This window comes from Podarcis raffonei, chromosome Z, assembly GCF_027172205.1.
Source record: "Podarcis raffonei isolate rPodRaf1 chromosome Z, rPodRaf1.pri, whole genome shotgun sequence".
Classification (NCBI taxonomy): Eukaryota; Metazoa; Chordata; class Lepidosauria; order Squamata; family Lacertidae; genus Podarcis; species Podarcis raffonei.
Genome location: NC_070621.1, coordinates 42,047,474 through 42,071,532, shown reverse-complemented (window position 1 = coordinate 42,071,532; position 24,059 = coordinate 42,047,474). Strand labels below are relative to the sequence as shown.

General features: G+C 41.9%; 1 protein-coding gene across 2 annotated transcripts in view; it reads left to right on the top strand.

Moving 5' to 3' along the window:
• PASD1 (PAS domain containing repressor 1) overlaps window positions 1–24,059 on the top strand; it is a 93,930-nt gene that overhangs the window by 37,338 nt on the left and 32,533 nt on the right. For both annotated transcript variants that reach the window (XM_053374065.1, XM_053374066.1), the window contains exons 2-5: window positions 13,875–13,931; window positions 15,227–15,381; window positions 16,753–16,844; window positions 21,067–21,156. In XM_053374065.1, the coding sequence (XP_053230040.1) occupies window positions 13,900–13,931; window positions 15,227–15,381; window positions 16,753–16,844; window positions 21,067–21,156 (369 nt within the window). In that variant the 5' untranslated portion in view covers window positions 13,875–13,899. The remainder of the gene's footprint in view (window positions 1–13,874; window positions 13,932–15,226; window positions 15,382–16,752; window positions 16,845–21,066; window positions 21,157–24,059) is intronic.

Below are 24,059 nucleotides of genomic sequence, written 5' to 3'. Positions count from 1 at the left end.
GCAATGGAAGCAACCCAAATTGATTATGCTAAACACGCCTGGTCAGGCCAATGCAATTAACCAGGAGCTGATTGCTATAAATTTACTCGTTAATTTGACCCAAAGTGTGCGCTTGCAGCGGGCAATACAAGAAGGAAAATAGATCCCATGAAATAATGCTATGTCAATTTCCAGAAAACCAAACAAGTTGCCTTACTTGAAAGGTTGCAGTTATAAGAAGGACTAGTTGAAAATAAACAACTTCTTTCTACACAGACAGCAGGATCAATCAATTATAATTGCAATTATAGTCTCTGGGGTAATAAAAATTTTAGAGGAGCACTTACACTGAAAGGCCAGCTGTAGCACTGACCCCCAGGAAAATATAAGTATATATATAATTGTGCATAAATTTATATAAACTATTTATTTAGTTAGTTTGATTAATTGATTGATTCTAGGCTGACGGAAGGGAGAAGCAGAGTGGGCAAGCTAAAGCCACAAGATCACCCAAATGGTGGTTATTATTCATCTATTTGTTTACACCAAATATTCATTATGTGATTCAAATTCTGCACTTGTAGCTCATTGGTACAGCCTCTGCCGTGCCCACAGAACCTCAGAACTATAGCATTGTGACTCTGAGGATCAAATGACCCATATAGGAGTGAAACCTTCAACCTCGGCATCATTGACCGCTCCAACCCGCTGAGCAGGGCTGGGAAATAACCCAAACGGCCGTACAGAGTAGCGCTGAACAACCAGCGCCAGTGAAAGAAAACAACAAAACAATTAAAGGAGCCTGCAGGCCGAGAAATGTCAAATAAAAGCAATCAGTAAAAATAAGCCCTTAAATTAAGTTACTTGTATTCGGTACGCATGTACAGCTGTCAGCGCAGAACAGAATTATTTTTCTTTGCAATTTCACCAAGTGCACACTTTTTTGGGAGAGAAAATTTTCCCTAGTACAATGCATTTTTGTATGTTGTTTTTACCAGCATATGTTTTACTACACACACTTTACCCAGGTTTGTGCATTTTTGTGCATTTGGCTGGAGAACTGCACTGCAGATTTTGCAGCTGTGTGAGTTTTGAAAGATGGCTGTGTTCAGTTTGCATATTGTTGTGGAATACTGTACTGTATTGCTTTCTTTTGAGTTTACCTAGCAAATACCCTTATCTATTGCTCTAGTTGCCTGAGATATATATTTTAAGTCCTTATACTACATACAGTCAGGAAGTGTAGTATGTTCCAATCCAGTAATGTAGTAGTTCTTACATGGTTATGTTTCTGCAAAGTCTTCCAAGTTTTCTAGAGCAAGGAAGAGAGGACTGAAGTGCAGCAGACTCTCTTGAAGGTTCTTTACTCTGCTGCTGCTTGTATCTAGGTTAATGAAACAGGCTTGTGCATGCAATAAGTTAAGGAAATGTGTTACTGGGGCACGAGAATTCCTGTCTACCTCTCCGTCCCAGAAGAGAAGCAGCAAAACTGTACATCTTCATTCCTCTTTGACATGGAGACATGGCAACTTTGGCCACCCTCCAAAAGTGTCTGTGAGTGCATGCTTTACTTTGGCTAGCTAAATGTCATTCTGAGTTTGCAACAGTCTGCCAACAGAAGGAGGCAAATTTTAATGCTGCATGTATAGACTCCTTAATTACTGCATTCTCAGTGCTTAAACCAGCCATAAGGAATATGGAAGCCCTGCCTGCTGTTGAAATGTCATCTATAAAAATGAGGCATAATTGAATCAGTAACACTTTACTGGAAAGGTTAAACTCACACTTTTCTTTTAAAGTCATTGTGCATTCAGATGTCAGATGCAAGCTGTTTCTTTCTGCCTATAGTTGAGCTTGAATGGCATACCCTGATTGATACTATAGATGTGTGCAGCCATAGCAGTTCAGAGAGCTGTCCTCCGTCCCCAAATGTAGTTATAATGGTATGCTTATTGTAAAGGAATTGTGGCAATCCCGTATGTGCTCTGTTGCATAAGCTCGTACTCGGCTTTATGGTTCCATCATTGGAAGCCACCCAAAGACCAGGAAACCTCAAATTGCTTTGAAAGAAAGTCATGAAAATGGGTTTTTGTTAAGGACCCATCAGAATGAGAGTTAAGCTTTGCCTAAAATTCTGTGGATTGGAAAGAGCTATCTGGGAAAAATATAGTACTTTGCTCAGGAAATAACCTTCATTCAGAGGTCTCTTCCTAGCTGTTACTAAGGTATGAGCACTTTCCTGAGTATTCATGCCCTCCCCTCTCTGCTTGTGTATGTTTTTATAGGGCTAGGATGAGTACCTTCTTCCTCTGTGGACATCGCTTTGATGGATGGTGTGAATTAGATTGAGAAGCAAACATTGCTACTACTATTTAGCGCATACATGCTGCTGACAATTTACAAAGTGCACCACAATCTTTTTATCATATATTTGCCATCACAGTAACCCTCTAATCTGGTTGATGCTACTTCTACTTTGCAGTCAGGAGGCAAAAGGTCAAGGGCTAATGATATATAGGACTGAGTCAGATTTTTGTCGAATGTTGCATTTAGCCATGAAACATTGTTTTGGGGGAAGCATGAGGTTTTCTCAGGTTCATCCAAAGGGCACAAAGATCAGCTTTTGCTGTGAAATTAGAACATCCCGCCCTCGTTGGCAGAGCCTTGCCAAGAGGAAGGAAGCTATGCCACTGAGCTTAGCTGTTGGCATAGTTCGACACTCCTAAGTTAGTTTATACAGCACCTTTAAAGGGAGGCAGTTCACAGAAATATTCAGAACCCTACCCACTTCTCTTGGTAAGAGGGAAATTATATTACTGCACTTTGCTTCTGTTAAATTGTCTGTTGCAGTTGCTCCCTTTGGCAAGTTTGGAAAAGTTAGGGGACAGCAAAGGGAGGGCATTAGTCTCTCTTGTGCCCATCATGACATCATCAGTGGTGCAAGTCGTGGCTGATTCAGCAGAAGTCCAGTTTTGAAATCAGAGGCATTTAAGTTATCCAGACGATGCCATCCAAATTGTTTTCCATTTAAACAGCCCCATTCCAAACTGGATGTGGGTGGGTCTTTCATTACTAATTGCAGCATGTTGCAATTCTGCAAGCGTGCTAATGGTTGCCCAAGTAGCTTCTCATTTTGCACATAGTAAACTTTTGTTACACCTGCAATCTGCAGTTTACAAACAGAGAGGCTATCACCCTATGACCTATGTGCACGGAACATGTTAATTCCCCTGGAACTAGGTAAAAACGCTAATATCTACATAGAAATTCTTCTCTGAATAATTTGGTAATTAGTGTTCTTTTTTATTATTAATTTGTATACCACCCTTCGTCTGAAAATCCCAGGGCGGTTCACAACAGAAAAATACAAAATTAAAATACAAAATACATAATAAAACCAAACCAAAACAATAACCTCCCAAACACATTTGAAAAGCCATAGAATGTTAATCAGCCAAACTCTAAGCAGTCATTAGTAAGCCTGTGACTTTAGGACAAAATACAGGAAATGCATATTACAGATCTTACACTGCAATATTTTGCTCCATATTGCAATTTTTTCTTTTGGGAGAATTACAGTAGCCAGTCAACATGCTCTTATTTATTAATTTGCAGAATTTGTATACTGCTTTATATCCAGAAGTTGCAACAATGGGGTTTACAATATAGTTTTAATTAATTAGTTAATTTATGAAGCATCCTGAATAAATCAGCACAGCAAGATGGAAGCAATCCCAACAAAAGCCAGTATCAACAAGAATGGAAAAATAAGGCTGGGAGGACCAAAAGCTTTCCTAAATTAAAGCGCCTTTTCCCACTTTCTGAAAAGCAAGCAGGAAGGAGCATTGAAAAGCCTCTCTGTAGGAAGGGCACTCCAGAGAATCGTGGCCACTTCCTTTTCAAGGGCTTAATTTTGACTGGGTTGTTGATTGTTTGACTTCTGTTGATTATGCAGAGCAATAAAAGCAGCACTATTTTTCTAGTAAAAGAGGTCCCTTGTTTTCTTATACAGTCATACCTCATGTTACGTTTGCTTCAGGTTGCCCCTTTTCAGTTTGCATCCCACGGCAATCAGGAAGTACCAGAAAGGGTTACTTCCGGATTTCACCGCTTGCGCATGCGCAGATGTGCAAAAAGACGCCATGCGCATGCGCAGAAGTGGTGAATCGTGACTCGTGCATGCGCAGGCGCAGGTTGCGTTCTCTTCAGGTTGCGAATGGGCCTCCAGAACGGATCCCATTCGCAACCAGAGGTACCACTGTAATGGCAATGATGCCCACCTGAGAGGTTATCCCTGTTTTCCAGGGGCAGTCCCAGATTTACAGAAACTACTGGTTTCTAATTTGATCCTGGAATGTCCTGCTTTTCCTTCGGATGTCCCTGTTTTCACCTGAGAAATGCTGGAGGGTAGGCAGTTATATGACCCCCAAACCAAGGAGATGAGTAACGATACAACCTATAGAAGACCAGAAGGCAGCCCTGTATCAGAAAGTATTTTTTAATGTTTAATGTTTTATTGTGTTTTTATATTTGTTGTAAGCCACCTAGAATGGCTGGGGCAACCTGGTTAGATGGGGAGGGGTATTAATAACAAAAGTGTTGTTGTTGTTTGTTTGTTTGTTGTTGTACAGGACATCCCTATTTTCATTGGAGAAATATTGGAGGGTTAGGGTGCAGGGCCATCCCCATGTTTCGGGGAGCCCTGGGACACTGGGAATCTGTGGGTGCCTTTGCCCCCTCTTCTTTCTCAACCATTCCCCTCCCGCCTATTGGCCTCAGCCCTTTCAAGTAAAACCAAGTACAGTATTGACCTATATGTCAGCCCATTGTCAAAAACCTGCTCAAATCTGCTGCTTTTAATGGTAGTTCAAATTTAAAATATACAGTGGTACCTCGGTTTAAGAACAGTCCGGTTTAAGAACAGTCCAGTTCTGCAAAACTGGACATAGTATCCTGGTTTGAGAACTTTACCTCGCCTCGGTCTGTGAACGGAATCCGAACAGTGAAAGGGCACCGGCGGCGGGAGGCCTCATTAGGGAAAGTGAGCCTTGGTTTAGGAACGGTTTCGGCTTAAGAATGGACTTCCAGAACGGATTACATTTGTAAACCAAGGTACCACTGTATATGTTTTTAATTGCCTATTATTTTACATTTTAAATGTTTGTTTCATATCTGTTATTCAGTTAGAGGTTCTAATTACAGTCAAGCCATAAAGAAATTATGACCAAGATAGGTAATACGAAAAGAAAACTAATCATGTGAATTTCACTGATTGCTTTTAAAAATAATAATTAGCAAACAGTATAGCTCGTGGTGCTTTTTCTCTAAAAAAATGTTTAGGGGTACAGTGGGAACTCAGGTTGCGAACGTGATCCGTGCAGGAGGCACGTTCGCAACCTGCAGCCCTGTGTCTGTGCATGCACAAAGCACGATTCAGCGCTTCTATGCATGCACAAGCATTGAAACCCTGAAGTAACCCATTCTGGTACTTCCGGGTTCGTTGCGGTGTGCGACCTGAAAACACGTAACCTGAAGTGTCTGTAACCCGAGGTACCACTGTACTCCTATTTTCCTACACATATTGAAATACTGCCCCTCAATGAGGCCAAACTTAGATTCACAAAATGTATAGGTGTATGCGTCCCCCTGCATCCCTCCAGAAAAAAGCACTGCTCAGAGGTATAACTTAACGTGCAATTTTAGGCACAGTCACCCAAGAGTAAAGTCAATGGGAGGACAGACATGTCATTCATTGAGATTATCCCCCCCCCAATGGCAAGGGTAGCTTATCTTTGATCTAATCCTTTCACCTGGACTTTAAATGGGCACAGCACAGGTAGATGGGCAGGTGGATAGAATCACACAGTTACAAGTTTGACCACATCTTATGAAACTTTTCTGACGTATCTTGAATCGATTCTATTTAAAGATCCAGCTTAAAACAAGACAGCGAACACTTTGCACTCAATGTAGCCCTAAACTGTTTAATCCAGTTAAGAATATTTTGACCTTATTTGTACCATCTAGGCCGATTCTTTTTACAGCTCAACATTCTGCTGCATCATGGCAGAAAAGGCTGTGTGTGTTTTGGCAAACATTTTTACATGCAAAGCTATTCCCCCCAACTTGTGCTTCTAGTCAAGTAAATGTTAACTCCAGCTTTCTCGTTTATTTAGCTGTTCTGCTCTGGCACTCAGACAGTGCAAAGTAATTTGAACACTTGAAATGAGCTCTAATATATATATATATGCTGATTATCATTGTTGTTAGCAATGAAGACTTAAAAATTAAGGATGCAGTCCTAACTCCCTGGTGCTGATGGACTCAAGGAGCATTGCTTTGCCATAAAAAGCCTCTATCAGCCTGTAGTCCTCAAGTTTGGAATTGGTGCCCCACACTTGGAGAGCCATGGTTTCCCTATCCTTTCACTGGGGCCTGCTCTGAGATGTTCTCAAATTCTGTGCCCTCCAGATGTTTTAGACTACAACTTCCATAATTGGGCATCATCTGAGGTGCACAAGGTTGAGGGAGGCTGTGCTGAAGCTCACATAGGGCATACCCAGAGATCCAGTGTTTTATAAAAAAGTGTCAGTGTAGTCAAAGCGTCAAACTTACTTAAACCTCCCCTACTGCAGCAAAACTTACTACAGGTCCTTGGGACACTTACACTCTCTCAGCCTAGCCTACCTCATGGGGATGTTGTGAAGAGAAAGTGGGTTGGAGGTGGGGGGACGACGATGACGACCACAAACACTTCCATGAGTTCTTTGGATGAAAAGCAATAAATACATTCAATAAATAAATATATATATATTCATTCAGCTTTTTTGATATGCTATTTTAGTCTTGCATTTCTTGCTTTAGTGTCTTCCCCACTTTCTGTTATGTGTAAAAGTACCTCTGCAAACATGTAAAAATTGCAGTTAGCCATCGGCTAATTAAATGATCTATGGCCTTGTAAGGGACGCTGGTGGCACTGTGATCTAAACCACAGAGCATAGGGCTTGCCGATCAGAAGGTTGGCGGTTCAAATCCCTGCAATGGGGTGAGCTCCCATTGTATAGTCCCAGCTCCTACACACCAAGCAGTTCAAAAGCATGTCAAAGTGCAAGTAGATAAATAGGTACCACTCTGGCAGGAAGGTAAATGGCGTTTCTGTGCGCTGCTCTGGTTTGCCAGAAGCGGCTTAGTCATGCTGGCCACATGACCTGGAAAAACTGTTTGCAGACAAACGTCAGCTCCCTCGGCCCATAGAGCGAGATGAGTGCGCAACCCCAGAATCGTCCGTGACTGTCAGGGGTACCTTTACCTTTACCTTTTATGGCCTTTTAAACTGGGGTGTGTGTGTGTGTGTATGTGATAATTCTATGTATTTTGTGCTTTTAAATTGTAAACCGCCCTGTGACCCTGGAATGAAGGGTGGTATAGAAACATATAACATATGTGGCTTTTTAGTTTAGATTAAAGATGACATCACAGGCATGTATAAAAGCATACATTGTGTGGAGCATAAACATAGAATTGTAGAGTTGGATGGGACACTGAGGGACATCTAGTCCAACCCCCTGCAATTTAGGAATCTCAACTAAAACATCCAGCGAAGGAGGGTCCACAATTTCCTGAGGGAGTCCATTCCATTGCTGAACAGCTCTTACTGTCAGAAAGTTCTTCCTGATGTTGAGTCGGAATCTCCTTTCTTGTGACTTGAAGCCATTGGTTCAGGTCCTACCCTCTGCGGTCTACTATGACCTCTAGATCCTTGTCACATGTACTACTAGCAAGCTAAGTATCCCCCAACTTATATTTGTGCAGCTGGTTCTTCCAGCCAAAGGGGACTCAGGTGGCGCTGAGGTCTAAACCACTGAGCCTCTTGGACTTGCTGGTCAGCAGTGTGAATCCCCGTGATGGAGTGAGCTCCCGTTGCTCTGTCCCAGCTCTTGCCCATCTAGCAGTTTGAAAGCATGCCAGTGCAAGTAGATAAATAGGTACTGCTGCAGTGGGAAGGTAAACGGCACTTCCATGCTCTCTGGTTTCCGTCATGGTGTTCTGTTGTGCCAGAAGTGGTTTAGTCCTGCTGGCCACATGAACCAGAAGAAGAAGAAGAAGAATTTGGATTTGATATCCCGCCTTATCAGTACCCTAAGGAGTCTCAAAGCGGTTAACATTCTCCTTTCCCTTCCTCCCCAACAACAAACACTCTGTGAGGTGAGTGAGGCTGAGAGACTTCAGAGAAGTGTGACTAGCCCAAGGTCACCCAGCAGCTGCATGGAGACTCGAACCCGGTTCACCAGATTACAAGACTACTGCTCTTAACCACTACACCACACTGGCTCTCCAGAAAGCTGTCTGTGGACAAATGCCATCTCCCTCGGCCTGAAAGTGAGATGAGCGCCACAACCCCATGGTCGCCTTTGACTGGACTTAACCGTCCAGGGGTCCTTTACCTTTACCTAGTACCTCTTCCAGCCTGAGTGTACACAAGTAGATAGAGAACAATTTATCTCCCTTATATCGCAGTGCCATTAAATTATGGAATTTGCTCCCTCCACAATCTGCTCAATGGGTCAGAGAGGATGTTCCTCTCAGGACCACGCAATTCCTAATTATTTTCACGGCGATCAAGATTGATACTGACCTCAGTGATACCTAGCTAAATCATTGAGACCAGATGTGCCTATATGTCCCTGTCCTCTGCTGTTCCTGCAACTCCCCCCCCCCAAAAAAAACCCCACTCCCGTCTTAATAATTTTAAAGTGTGGGCGTTTTCAATGTGAGTAGAGGATGCAACAAAATTGGCTAATTAAGCAACTGCTTCAGAGAAATGATACGTCTTGCAGATAGACAATAAAATGATTCGGGGCAAAGAAAGGTCCTGGCAAATTAAAGCAATTAAAGATTTGATGTAACATGGAGAATCTTATAGATCAGTGGGTGGTACTGCCTCCTGGGGGGCAGTGGGATTAGCTGGGGGGCAAGGAGGCGGTGGGAGGTGGGGACTGGGGGTGTAAGTGACTACCAGGCTTTGAAAAACTGGTGACACTGAACAAGTTAATTAGTTTTGTTGACTTAATTCAGCTAAATAGTTTTAATTGGACATTGAATACATGTGCAATTAGTTGTTACGGTTTTGAATTCTACTGTGCTGTTATTTTCCTTAGAGGGTTGTACAAACCGCTATTCTGAATAATGCTTTTTTTATGGCTGCAACCTAGCAGTCGGGGGGGCACCAAAAGTAGCATTGTAGCAGCACTGAATGGCAGAGTATAGCTGCCATAGTGCCTGAGAGGAACATTACATCATAGAAGGGGGGGGGGAACCAGGGCGGATTTGATTTAAATCAAATCAATTTAAATTCCCTTTTTTACAGAAAGGTTTAACCTTGCTGGCGTCCTCTTAGTATTGACAATCAGAGGAAGGTTTCATTTTTGGTAGAATAAATTTTCAGAGTAGTATTTACAGTTCTATCAAAAATTACTGATTTGGTTCTACTATTAGAAATAGATAGACAGATAATTATGAAATTATTGTGAGGTTTAATAAGTTAACTGTTTATATTTCGACAACTTTTCTGCTGTACTTTATTGGAAGGAGAAAAATAACCATTTCCTTAATAACAATTTAAACAATTAACTAAAACAGTAACATTATAGCATATGCAGTGCTTTTTTCCTGGGGGTACACATACCCTTAAACATTTTGTGAATCCAAGTTTGGCTTCATTAAGGGGGGGCGGTATTTCAATATGAGTAGGAAAATGAGAGTACCCCTAAATATTTTTTAGGAAAAAACCACTGAGCATATGTATCCATGTTTGTTAACTGATGTGGTTAAACAATTATTATTATTATTTTAAACTTAGACTGAGTTTGGAGAGGCCGGCCTTCTTTTTCTAGCGGGGAGGAGAGATACACTTGGTAGGCCTAGGCTGCAACAGGCTTGCAGAAAGAACGAGGAGGAGGAGAAACAGGCTGTTGGAAAGCTGGAAAAGGGGAAGCAGGGACTGGAGCAGAGAATTTAAGGGATTCCTGCTGCAGGACTGAAGTTCCGGGTAGAGACTTTATTGTTTGGACAATGCCAGGCGAGCCCTGGGAAGAAGGGCCTGGAAGCAGTGAACTCTTTTATTAGTTGACTGGCAAGCACTTCAAGGTCTCGCCATGGACTTAGAGATCCCAGTTACTATTTCCACACGCCCCTTTGGATTTGCTTCTACATTCAGGGGCCTATTCTGTACAGTTAAGTGTGAGTGCAGTTGTTGGAACCCAGTGAGATTGGGAAAAGGTTGCACTTGCCTCAAGCCTGAGTTGCACAGACATTCAACTGACTTGCACAATTATTACACAAAGATCCAAGACTTGTGGAGTATTCTGCTCACAAGGCTGCACTTTCATTTTTACTGCTTCTCACTTAGCTACTTGCGCAGATCTATTCCACTCCAAACAATCTATTCATTGAACCTCTTGGAACTTAGCCTTTAAGAGGTAAGGGGTCGATTCTGTGTACATAAATTTGCAAAGGAACAAAATGGGATTAAGGTTTCCCCCCTCAACTCTATGTTTATTTTATAACATTTTTCCTGTGAAGAAAAGGCATGTTACTTCTGCGGACACTGTTTCACACTTTTGAGAACTGCAAAAACAAGCATCTGTGAAATATCTTCTTGTTAGAAAAACTGCCTCAAATAATCTTAACAGAAACCTCTGGAAGACCATGACATTGTGAATGGATTAATGGAATTCATTTACCAAAAAATTTAAACATGGCATATAAAGCCTCATGCTACATAATTAAAAACAAATCCTTATTGCCTTTGGACTATGTTGTTGTTTAGTCGTTTAGTCGTGTCCAACTCTTTGTGAGCCCATGGAGCACCCCAGGCACTCCTGTCTTCCACTGCCTCCCACAGTTTGGTCAAACTCATGCTGGTAGCTTCGAGAACACTGTCCAACCATCTCATCCTCTGTCGTCCCCTTCTCCTTGTGCCCTCCATCTTCCCCAACATCAAGGTCTTTTCCAGGGAGTCTTCTCTTCTCATGAGGTGGCCAAAATATTGGAGCCTCAGCTTCACGATCTGATCTTCCAGTGAGCACTCAGGGCTGATTTCCTTCAGAATGGATAGGTTTGATCTTCTTGCAGTCCATGGGACTCTCAAGAGTCTCCTCCAGCACCATAATTCAAAAGCATCAATTCTTTGGCGATCAGCCTTCTTTATGGACTATAATGTAACCTTATAGCCTTTGGTCTATAATGTAACTTAAATAGAAAACTATCTTTAGAAATATTTTTTCCTCCAAAAGCATTCTATTTTTAAAAAGCCAATTTAAATAATTTTTTTGATTTAAATAAAAAAATCCAATTTAAAATTTAAAAATCCATAATTTATTTATTTTTTTAAAAAAAATCATTGATTTTTATCCTTCCTGAGGGGAACTGAAATGGAGGCTAGTTGCCTGAGCTTCTTGCTAGAACCCTGGAAGTTGCTTAAGAATGCCAGGTACTAATGTCAGCCCTGTCTATGCTAACCTAATCTAATTCAGTGTTTGCATGCAATTTTTTTTTAAAAAATAATTATTTTCAAATAGGTTGAGATTTCTTACTGTCAGCCAAATTCTCAAATATTTGCCTATTTTTAAACCAGACATCCTTTCTAAAAAATTTTTTGACTGCTTATCCATGTTTTTAACCAACATCTTGGTTTTATCTGAATTTATTTTGAAACCTGCCACTTCTCCAAACCTTTTAATTTCTTCTCATGCTTTGGGAACACTCCCCAAGGGTTGTTCTAGAGTCAACAGTACATCGTCAGCAAATGCCCTTAATTTATAGACTCTAGGTCTCAATACCTTTAATTTTCCTGTTTTCCCTTATATTCTGAAGCAGTATTTCTAAGGTCATAATAAACAACAGCGGAGCCTTTTCTTCACTGCTATTTTTCTTTTTTAAAAAAAGGAATGCTGGAACTCACCATGTTCTCTTAAAATAGCAACAATGCCCACCTCAGAGGTGCCGGAACTGAGTTCTGGCAAGTTCTGGCTGGAAAAAAAGAGAGACCTGCTTTTCTTCCATATTGTTATTGTGAAGTTTTAAAACTTATGTAGCTGTTAAATCACTTGAGGTGGCGGTTGCCATGCAGCAAAAAATATTTTGTTGCACCCACCTAAAAAATTTCCTGGGGCGCTAGGTGTGGTCCTCTGGACGCACCACTGAAAGTGGCTTGTGAGTTCCTGGGGTTGTGATTGGTTCATTACAGTCACTGATGGAGGACGATTCTGATGGCATGGCTGTGATTAGTTCTGGTTGGGATTTTTTCAAAAGGGAGGATCATTCCCAGCAGTGTAAACGCTGGTGAAATCAAAAGGGTGTGGAGACAGATTGTGGCTTGGTTTGCCTGCCACAGCCCATCTGTCAAAACTGGGATGTGATTTCTCATAATCACTCTGAACCAATGGATTTAATGCAAGTCGTCAGCCGAGAAACAATTTCCATAGCTGTTTTCAGTGAGTTCCATTGTGTTCAAGATGTGATTTCACCCCCATTTTTTTCTGTGGTTTTGAACATGTAAACCATGTTCGAGATTTGCGCACAGATTTAGCTTTCCGATATAGAAAAGCAAACTTCTCTCTATCTGACATGGGTTGCACTCACCCGCCATACTAAACCAAACCAATGACTAGTGTAAATGTACCAGCTGCTGAGTAAGAGATCTCATCTGCTTTGCTCTCCCCTGTGCTTTAAATCAATGTGGTACCGCAATAAGCAAAGCTGTGAACCCTGGGTCTTGGCTAACCATGATCTGTAGCCAAAGCTTGTTGTATGGCTAACCGGTACCCCCAGTTCATATGACATGTTCAGTCAGACCTTGGTTCAGCAGCTGTGCAATGCTAACATAAAAATCGCAGAGAGGGCAATGCACTTGCAAGCTCAGGCCTATCATGATGTATGAACCATGTTGTGTTTTCCTTTAGGAGAGGCATTTTTAATGGTTCCCTATACGCCTGAGGTGTGGGTGGCACTGTGGGTTAAATCACAGAGCCTAGGACTTGCCGATCAGAAGGTTGGCAGTTTGAATCCCCACGACGGGGTGAACTCCCATTGCTCGGTCCCTGCTCCTGCCAACCTAGAAGTTCGAAAGCACGTCAAAGTGCAAGTAGATAAATAGGTACCGCTCCGGCAGGAAGGTAAACGGTGTTTCCATGCGCTGCTCTGGTTCGCCAGAAGCGGCTTAGTCATGCTGGCCACATGACCCGGAAGCTGTACACCGGCTCCCTTGGCCAGTAAAGCGAGATGAGCGCTGCAACCCCAGAGTCGGCCACGACTGGACCTATGGTCAGGGGTCCCTTTATCTTTTATCCACCTGATGATGGGCCGTGGGTAGGGCTGTGGTCTAAATCACTGAGCCTAGGGCATGCCTACCTTAACTGTCAGGGGTCCTTGACCTTGACCTTTTTATACACCTGAGGGCCATATTATGATCTCTGTAATCCTCATCAGCTGTCCAGAGTTTTCAACACTGAAGTAAAACTTCTTTGCTTTCAAGGGCTTCACTGAAAGGTGACCCAACCATTCTGAGGTAGTTACTCTGATGTTTTATTATATGTTTGTTATTTTATGATTTACGGTGTCATATTGTTTACTGCTTTGGTATTTTAAAATGTAAGTTATATGCAGATGTATATAAGTAGATAAAATATTGAAAATGGTGTAGTTGGGTGTTTTGTTTTTATCTATCCTGAGCTTGGGTCAGACAGGTTATTTATCTAAATGAATCAGCCAACAAATACAGCAGCATCAACAATTATTGGTTGATGAAGCTGCCACCTTCATAGTGTTGGGCAATTGCCACCTTCATAGCATTGGGCAATGTTCCTCATGCCTCTCGTATTCTCCTTGTGTTCCAGAACTCTGTATTGTGTAAACGAGCTGATGGACGAAGATGAGAAGGACAGGGCAAAGAGGTATGGATATAGGCGCATGTCATTCTCCAAGCTCACCTGTCCTTATCTGAAAATGCAACAACAGTTATCTATACCACTTCTGATAACAATGACTCAAAGCCCAAAGACCCAAAATGGAGGGTCGTTTCTCACTCTTGTTTCTTATTGTGTAGTGGTACAGATTTGTGTACCATGCAAGATGGCATCCGTTTTCATCATGACTAACAAGGGTGAAATTATCAAAATTATCAAAGTTTATTAAAGGATAAAACTGTCAAAGTTCATTAGCCTCAAAAGTTGCTACATGCATCTTTTTGATGTTTTAGAAACTGTGAGTGAATAACTGAAATGTGGATCCATGTCATAATTATTCCACCCACACTTTCCCCTAGAATTTGGTTCTGCTGGAGTCAGGACACTGGGCAGGAAATAACTGGAAATAACTCTTTCCTAAGGATGTAAGATCTTCACAATCCTGTTGGGTTCATGCAAGCACAATTGGCCAACATTGGTTTCCAATAGGGGCAAAGCCAAATGACTGCAGTAGGCTTCCCCCTAACATTTAGTATCCAGCTGTGCAGTGCCTAAGGTCAAGTGTAGTATCTGTTCTTATCAGTTTAAAAAAGCACTTATTTCATATTAGGTTTCCTGGAGATTGCACCTGTAGACTTCCTCCCAAATTCAGGGAGTGGCCTCCCAAAGTGGTTTACAAACCATACACCAACACATACACAATGAAGTATAATATTAAAACCATTTCAAACATCAAAACAGTGTTAAAAGCCAACATAAACCATACAATAATACTTACCAGCATAGATCTAACATTCCAGAGCCAGAGAACAGTATTGTATATATGTAACCCAGTCACAGGTTGTTTCCAGATGACCTGTTTCTTGAGCACTTACCCTGATTTGTTTTCGCAAAGTTTGCAGAGAGGTTAGATGACACCGATTACTTATTGTTACTTATTTTAAGGGAGGTCATATAATGTTGCATCAAGCAATTGTTACTTCATTTTCCCATCTGTTTCCTTATTGCAAGAAACTCACTTTTGTGTTGGGGGGGGGAGTGGGTTTGTGCAGAAGAATGCTGAATCAACTTTAATTGAACCACCTGAATATGCCAGTAGCTAATTGAATCCCACCTAAAAATAACCGTAGTCTGGAATCTAGCTGTGAAAGGCTATGGTAAGAAAACAGGTCTTTATGGCTGTTTTAAAAATGTTGAAATGATCACGACCTAAACCTCGATTTCACAGTTCTTGCATTATGCCTTCGTTATTTTCAATGCACTTTTGTGTTTCGATTAACTAGGGCATCGCGCAACAAGTCAGAAAAGAAGAGAAGAGACCAATTCAACGTCCTTATTAAGGAACTATGTACCATGCTGCAAGGCCATGGGCATCCACTCAAAATGGACAAATCCACAATACTGCAGAGGACCATTGACTTCTTACAGAAACAGAAAGGTACCTGAACTGCCTGCAGACTCCTTTTCTCTGCCTCCCTTCTTAGTAGTGCCATTGCTATTTTTACTGTTACTGAAGTATATTGCACTACAGGCATCTTAAAATGCATATCACAAGCTTTAAAAGGTGTGCAATGCCTTGCGATAACCCACCCCACCCAGCTAGCCTCTTTTTAAAGAGCACAAACAAACAGGATATATAATCTCTGGTTTAGGGAAAGAGGGAAGAGGGCATGTATTCCCAAGGCAAATATATTTTATAATAAGCTTTTGAAATGACAAGGATGTGGCTCTTAACATGGTAAGGCATAAAAAAGGGAGAGCCTTGAGCTTTTAAAATAAATACTTTTAAAAGAGCTGCATGAGTACTTATGCAAATTAACACTCAACCTTTGCATATTTTTCCCCTTAAAAACTTTGTAAAACCCTTGTATGAACACATGGAGCTGCCTTATGCTGATTCCTAGCCCTTTGTGCCTATTCTGTTTGGCAAAGACAGAACTGTAGTACTCCAAAAATTGTTGCCCTCCATATGTTTGGACTCCCACTCCCATCATTCCTGACAATTGGCTATGCTGTCTGTGGCTGATAGGAGCTGTAGTCCAAAGCATTTGGCAGGCTTCAGATTGGGGAAGCCTCAGACAGAGCTTACAGAGCCTCAGTCGGAGGTCTTACAGAACATATGTTACGTGGTCTTTCTTAACTGGAAATGTCCAGGACTTCTGCATGCAACTCCTTAGAAACTGTTCCAAAACTATAAGGGCATTGAAGAGAGGGAGATTATTTCATTGTCAAAAATGTCATGCAACCAGTGCTTTTCTTCTAAAAAAATGTTTAGGGGTACTCTCATTTTCCTACTCATCTTGAAATACTGCCCCTCAATGAGGCCAAACTTAGATTCACAAAATGTTTAGGGGTATGCGTACCCCTCTGTACTCCCCAGAAAAAAAGCACTGCATGCAACTAAAGAGGTTTCTGGATTGGGAATCATGGACACCAGTAAGACATGAACATGATTGAGAATTGAGTATATTTATGGGATGTGTGTTCAAATGCATGTTTGCCTCAGCGGTCTTATGCATTTGGTCCCATGCCAACTAAAACTGGATTTGGGCCGTGGCATTATCTGCGTTCTACTGTTTCCTTGTCAGATCAATAATTATTTCTAGTCATTAGAGATGATTGTCAGGTTTTTCTTCACTGTTTTGTCTATAGTTAGATTATCTTCTAGTACAGGGCTGAAGGGGTGATATATAATATGTCTAATTTTCTGATATTGCTCCCTTTAAATGGGCTTCATGATTCACAGTGTTTGATACTCCTGTGCTGCTCAAAATCATAACTTGCCTGCCCTCCTTGTTTTCTCTTTTAGAAATCACAGCACAGACTGAGGCCTGTGAGATTAGGCAAGACTGGAAACCTTCATTTCTTAGCAACGAGGAGTTCACTCAGTTGATGTTAGAGGTAGGATAGAATTCAAATCGTACAGAATATGGGGGTGGGGGTGCTGATGTTCAGTTCTCTTTGTCACCAGGTCATTAACCTGCTGTCCTTCTGAAAGGTGCTAGAAAAACCACACCCAGCGTAATACGGAATGCCATCTGCCAACAGCTTTATACGTGTGACAGTCTGGCTGTGAATTTCACTTTTCACAAACAACTTGGCTGGCGATATGAAGAATTAAGATTTGAAGCATCATTCTGGTTTCCAAAGCCTGACATCCAGTTGTTTTGGCAGTGAATAAAATGCCTAACAGCCCCTCTGCAGTTTGTTTAACCATATGTTCCCAACTATTTCCCATGTTTACTGTGGGAATTGGGAAGTTCATAAACCTTACACCTGAAGCACCCTAACTACAGATATATTTGGACATTCGCCAAATGATTTTTTTACGTGTTCTGTGAATCATCCTATTTGGGTGTCCATTCTCAATCAGGCTTAGTGGGAAATAAGCATTCTGCACATTTTTATATATAAAAGAGTCCATCTATCTGCCTACTGACTTACCAACCCGTCTTGCTTTTAATTGTTTGTTAAAGCAAGGTTTCCCATGGTTTTCAGACAGTTCTCTGCTTTTGTTTCCCCTGCCAATGTTTAAGGGTGTGCACTGCCCTAGAATCGCAGTCTCTTGATTATTTCCTTCTCATAGAGATGTGATGACTCACCTTCTTTGGAAAAGAAGGTATGTTTATCTCCATCTGCAAATGCCTCTTGATGAGCGAGTCAGTCCATTGCAGTTCAGTCAAAACAGGCTCCTGCCTGAGACGAGACAAGCTCTTCGCAGGCTTCATTTGCAGATAGAGGACTATTTAATGAACCTTCTCTGTGCTGAGGGTTCTTTATTTTTGACATTATTTTAATGATTTCCCCATGAATGTGAGGGAGCAGAATAAATTGGGGAGTGGGAAGGAAGGGTACTGGATCCCCCCCCCCCATCCAAGCTGCCCGTCTTGGCTCCCTGCTGACCTGACAACAACAACACTTGATCTCAAGAACATGTTGCCATGTGTGCAGCACTCATCAAAACTCCAAGCCTTTTACCACACTGACATAAATAAGAAACATTGACTAGGGAGAGAAATAATGAAATGGAACGAATTAAGTTAGAATAAAGGTAACAGAAAACTTTTGCTGCCGTGGACTCCCAGGTCTCTGTGTTGCTGTTTCAAATAATATGGCTGGGACTTTTCCATGTGGCTTGTGAAAACCTGGTGTTTTTTAATTTTTAAAATACAGTGATGTTCTGGGGAAAACAGATACATGGATGAAGGTAAAAAGGAGCAAAGGTTATTGAGTTCACTAAAGTTCTCACCAAATAGCCTCTGAAGTAGTTCAGGAATAAACTGCTGAAAGGTAGTTATTATCCCACCCGAACTCTTTATTCGCCTTCATGGCTTTGATTCTAAAATGACAAGTGGCACTGAAGAATCCTTCTTAATGGCAAGACTTACCTGAGAGTAACCCCTGAGCTCAATGGGACTCGCTTCGAAATATGCCGAAGCCTTCTTAATTTGGAGTTTGTACCGCTCTCCCTAATGATTGTTCAAAAATGGCATTGCATAACCAGTCTCCCTCAACCTGGTGCTCTCTAGATGTTGCTGAACTACAACTCCCATCACCCCTGCCCATTGACCATGCCGGATGGGACTATAAAGGAAGATACAGTCCAAAACGTCTGGAGGGCAGCTATTGGGGAATGTTAGCATAGACTGTAATGTTATGTACACAGTGTATGTTTCTCAAAAAATCTAATTATACTCATTTCCCTAAGGTGTGGGGGACACATGATGTCATGCAGTGTATAGGTGTGCATTATGTTGGGTAATTATTGTGGGACGCTGAGTTAGGGAAACCTAACAATAATTTATTACTTCGTATTACAGAAGTTCACTCAATGTTATAATTACCCTAACGTTACCTGGAATTTAAAAAAAATTACTTAAAAGCTCAGAATTTGGTGTCATTTAAGGGAATTGTTTATTTTAATTTTTAACCATATATATTTTTTAATTAGATATGCAGTCAACTAAGCCCCATAGATTTCATTGGGAATTATGTCTGAACAGATCTGTTTAGGATTGTACTCTTAAGTGTGCTTGAAATAATATGTACTCTAACTGTGCAGTTGTTTACACATCCCTATGCACACAATGAGGGACGTGGGTGGCGCTGTGGTCTAAAACACTCTTGGGCTTGCTGATCAGAAGGTCGGCGGTTCGAATCCCCGCGACGCAGTGAGCTCCCATTGCTCGGTCCCAGCTCCTGCCAACCTAGCAGTTCGAAAGCACGCCAAAAGTGCAAGTAGATTAATAGGTACCACTCTGGCCGGAAGGTAAATGGCGTTTCCGTGCGCTGCTCTGGTGTTGGTGTTCCTTTGCGCCAGAAGCGGCTTAGTCATGCTGGCCACATTCAGTGGCGGAGCTTCATGCTTCAGCACCGGGGACAGAGAGCAGGTGGGGGCGGGGCTGGCACACACCCCGGGGGTGGGACGCGCCGCCCAAAGGGCCGTGGTGTGCGTCCTGGGGGCGTGGTGCCCAGCACGAGCGGGGGGACAGCCACGATGGAACTCCACCGGGATTGCGCTGCCGGGGGTGGCGTGCTTCCCCGTCCCCCTCTTCCTCTGCCAGTGGCCACATGACCCGGAAAAACTGTCTGCGGAGCGGACAAGCACTGGCTCCCTCGGCCTGTAAAGCAAGATGAGCGCTGCAACCCTAGAGTCGTTCGCAACTGTACTTAACATGCACATAATAGCCTTTACTCCCAAGAATGTGTAAATAAGATTGCAGCTATTATCGCAAGGACTTACCTCTGAGTAAATGTACATAGGATCAAGCTGCATAGCTGCAGTATTATACGTACTTGCTAGTCTTCCATTGAAGACTTACTTTTAAATAAATGTGATCACAAAACTTTTCAAAATCAGTGCACAGATGGTTTTGCATGACATTTAAAATACCTCATGTTAAAGGAACAGAACCATTTAATTGCTAGCAGGGCCTCTTTATAAAAGGTACATATTGTCACATATGGTGGAGTTGCCCCACAGTTTTACTTTTCTGGAACAATGCTTTTCATGTAATGGGGGGGTGAGGATCACAGATCGAAGTGTTTTAATTGCATCTTTAGCTTTATTATATATACTAAGAACAGCATGATAAACCCAGATTAAAGATTATATTAGTTATATATTTCTGACTGCTAATGACATTTATCTAAGGGACATGGGTTGCGCTGTGGGTTAAACCACAAAGCCTAGGGCTTGCCGATCAGAAGGTCGGCGGTTCGAATCCCTGCGACAGGGTGAGCTCCCATTGCTCGGTCCCTGCTCCTGCCAACCTAGCAATTCGAAAGCACGTCAAAGTGCAAGTAGATCAATAGGTACCACTCTGGTGGGAAGGTAAACGGCATTTCCGTGCACTGTTCTGGTTCGCCAGAAGCAGCTTAGTCATGCTGGCCACATGCCTCGGAAGCTGTACGCCGGCTCCCTCGGCCAATAAAGCGAGATGAGCACTGCAACCCCAGAGTCGGTCACGACTGGACCTAATGGTCAGGGGTCCCTTTACCTTTAATGACATTTATCTATAAGCATATATAAATGGTATTCTAAATTACAGTTTATTGAACTAGCAGAAAAGGTAACACAAAAACTACAGTTAGATAAAGGACAAATAAGACATCCTTTCTGAAGTATGGTATAACTATTATTTGTAATGGAAATAAGGCAGAAACCAGAAGAACACTGACTGTAGAAATGACTGAAATCCCAACCATCTCACAATAAATAAAAAATAGCTTTTGAAAAAGATCTCCAAGTAATTAGAAGACCCTGGAGGTGGGGGAATCGATGAATAAAGCAACATATATAAAAATAGAAAATGTTTGTAAATGTTCGTGGCAGCAACAGACAACTTGGGGAAAGAATTGCAGAATAAAAATAACAATTGCATTTGTTTCTAATTTATATATTTTGCTTATTATATTATTATATTAAAAATCCATACCCAAATAAATCATATTCAGAGTAGACCCATTTAAATAAATGGATTTAAATTGCTTATGTTCATTGATTCCAATTAGTCTACTTTGAATAAAACTAACGTTGAATGTTACTCAATAATATTATTTCTCTCACACACAGGATGGAAGCAGGGTTTTTATCTAAATTATTTCTTCTTTTTCCATATAGGCATTAGATGGTTTTCTCATTGCACTTACCACTGATGGGATTATTATTTATGTATCTGATAGTGTCTCTTCTCTTCTTGGGCATTTACCGGTAAGTTCTCACAACATAATGTCTGAAAATCTTACTATTTTCCTTAGGAATGTCAGTATGGATGAAATGCGACAACCATGCATGCAAAGTAATTTTTCAGAGACTTGGATTTAGTTTAATACAACTGTTGTTGTCCCTAAGTAGATATATTTGGATGTTGCTGTCTTTTCTAACCCATGGTTTTCTAGAAGCATGACAAAAACTTGCAGACAAAAACTTGTTTGGTCAGAAATTGCAGGGGATAATAATGGGTTCTTACCCCCATGCTGTCTTTAAGTCTGTAGAAAAACTGTCATCCTCATCCCAATATGTACAGTGATGTTCTGAGATTCTGCACGTAGAACTGCCATAGTGTAGTCTAGGGAATAGACAAATCGATAAATTTTGGTCTCTCTTGGTCTCTCATTTTCCCATTCTTAAGTACACTTTGCCTGAATTCCTCATGAGGAGTGTGCATTGTTTTTTCTTAAAAGTCCACATGACAGTTTGTGTGCATTTTCAGGTACATTCCCTCATATGGGTACATTAGGCAAAATTGGTATCTTTCAGGACATATGGTTTATGACACATATATACAACCTGACCATACGGTAGAAGAGTTCATAGCATTGATGCCCCAAGATGGTCTCGTTTCTCCCATAGCCAGCAGAAATCAGCCATGGCTATGACCCTCTCTCCAGCTTGCCGCCTTCTCCAAACTGCAACCTTTTCACTCCAGGTCACATCCCAGCCAACTGACCTTTTCCTTCTCAGAGCCAGAGGGGAGCCCCTACCCACTTGCCATTAGGCACAGAGCCCCTCTCCATGGCTTTCTTGATAAGCCATTGCCTTTCCTTTATTTTCTTAATGGTTTATTTCCCAGGCGATTAACCCCTCAGGAAACTGGCCTGGCTTATATTTTGCCTTGACTAAAACCTGACTCCCACTGGATCCAGGAATTTAGGGGAGTCTGGTACCCACAAGCTCATAAAGTGGGTTGTAAATACATAAATGATATAAAATATCTGGAACATGTAAACTATGCCTATAATAAGAAATACAACATGATACTTTAAAATGTGGAAGTTAAGAGGGAGTTGAAGAAAAATAACCAGATTAAGAATTGTAATATATGAGAGAACAGCAGCTAGACAGGGTAGGTTTAACCAGGAGAGGCTTCCTTTTGTGTTTTTGCTGCCAGAAAGAGAAATCTAGCTACAGTCTCTGTTAATTGTTTGAACCTGCCAAAAGGTACCGTAGTCCAGATACCAGATGTTAGTGTCTAAAATGCCCACCAGATAGTAATGCAAGATACTCCTTAGAGAGAGTGCTCATGTGCTTGACGCCACCTCTCTTAAGTAGGCGTTTTGTTTGTTTCTCTCTTTCCCTGAGTGTAAGGGAGACATTTCTCTAATTAACTGTGCTGTAGACTATTCTCTTTTCCATAAGGAGTGCAGATGGCTTGGCTATCTTTTGCGGCTTTGAGCAAAACTGTTTTCTATGGGTGCTTTTTAAGGCCATCACATTAACACCATCATCATCATCATTAACGTTGTGCAGCCGAAGGCCCACTTTTTTTTTATTGCTGGTGATATTCAGTTGGGTTCTTCTTTGCCTCCTTGTTCTCTTTGCTTTAGAACAGCTTTCCCTCGCTGTCGGCAGAGACCCAGAGTAAATGCAGAGTCAAAATGCAGTCGGCACATTCTAACTTGGCCTTTTCACCTCTGGCCTACCAACTTCCACACTTCTTGTGTTCTGTTCTGCCCTGTGCTGAAGCGTTTTCTACCGTGGTTCAGTTGACAGCACATTGGCTTGAAATAGATCTGGGTTCTTGGCTGAGAGACGCAATTTTTTCAAGGGTGTCCCCCCCCCCAATTTAAAGCATTATCACTTCACTCTTTAGTCAAATAAGGCTCCAAGAAAGGATTAAAGATCAGTAAAAACTAGGCAGACCCTCTTGTCTGGCTTAACAGTCTAAAATTCACAACACCAAAGGGGAAAATGGGATGCAGAGGCACTACTTAAAGTTGCAGCTATTATACAGGGATGGAAACTGGTCTGGCAGCCTGATGGAATAGCTGCTGCTAGGTGAAAACTGAGGAACAGCCAAAGAAACTTGGTCTCTCAGCAGAGTGGATAGCATTTGCTCTGCTTTATCTCTCCCCTTATGATGGAATGGTGCAGCTATGGTGGATAGTTGAGTGAGAGCCAAAGGCACCTGGTCTCTCAAGAGCCGGTTGAATAGTTCTGCTTCCTTTTTCTCCAGCCTTTTCCTAGATATTCTTGGGCAGGTTACTCTTTCCCAAGGTTATAATTAACAGGTCATAAGCCTTGCATGGAAGGATGACGGTACTGACTGTGTCTCAAGGGACTGAATGCTGCTCCATACAAACAATTCCCCTAAGAACGAAAGATAGAAATCGGGATGTATTGCGTAGCCTTCTCCCTGACATCTTGTTTTCTAAATGTTTGAATGTTTCCCCCCCTAATGGGAGAGACATTCCGTCATGCACTTTGTTGGCATCGGTCTGTCTCTAGAAAAATGGAGTGTACCTCTGGGGGTGAAGTCACACTGCTGGAGAACCACAGCACCCGCTGTGGCTGCAGAGACCAATTAACTCATAACCGCTGCCTCTGATGCTGTTTTTGCTGTGTTAGCAGCACTGAAGTGACCTCCCTGGGGCACAAGCCTGGGCAGTGCTCATGGAGGTCCTAGTCTGCCTTGAGCAGACCCCTTGATGTGGTCCAAAGGAAATCAGAGCAGTATATTTGGCACCAGCTTGGTTTCAGAAGTTGCTGGAAGGAGGCGTGCAAGATGACATCAAATAATATCACCTGGACAATGGTTTACTACCTCAGGTGCTGTTCATGAGCATTCGGCCTCAGTTTTCCATATGCAATTTGGCAATAGTAGTACCCTGAGT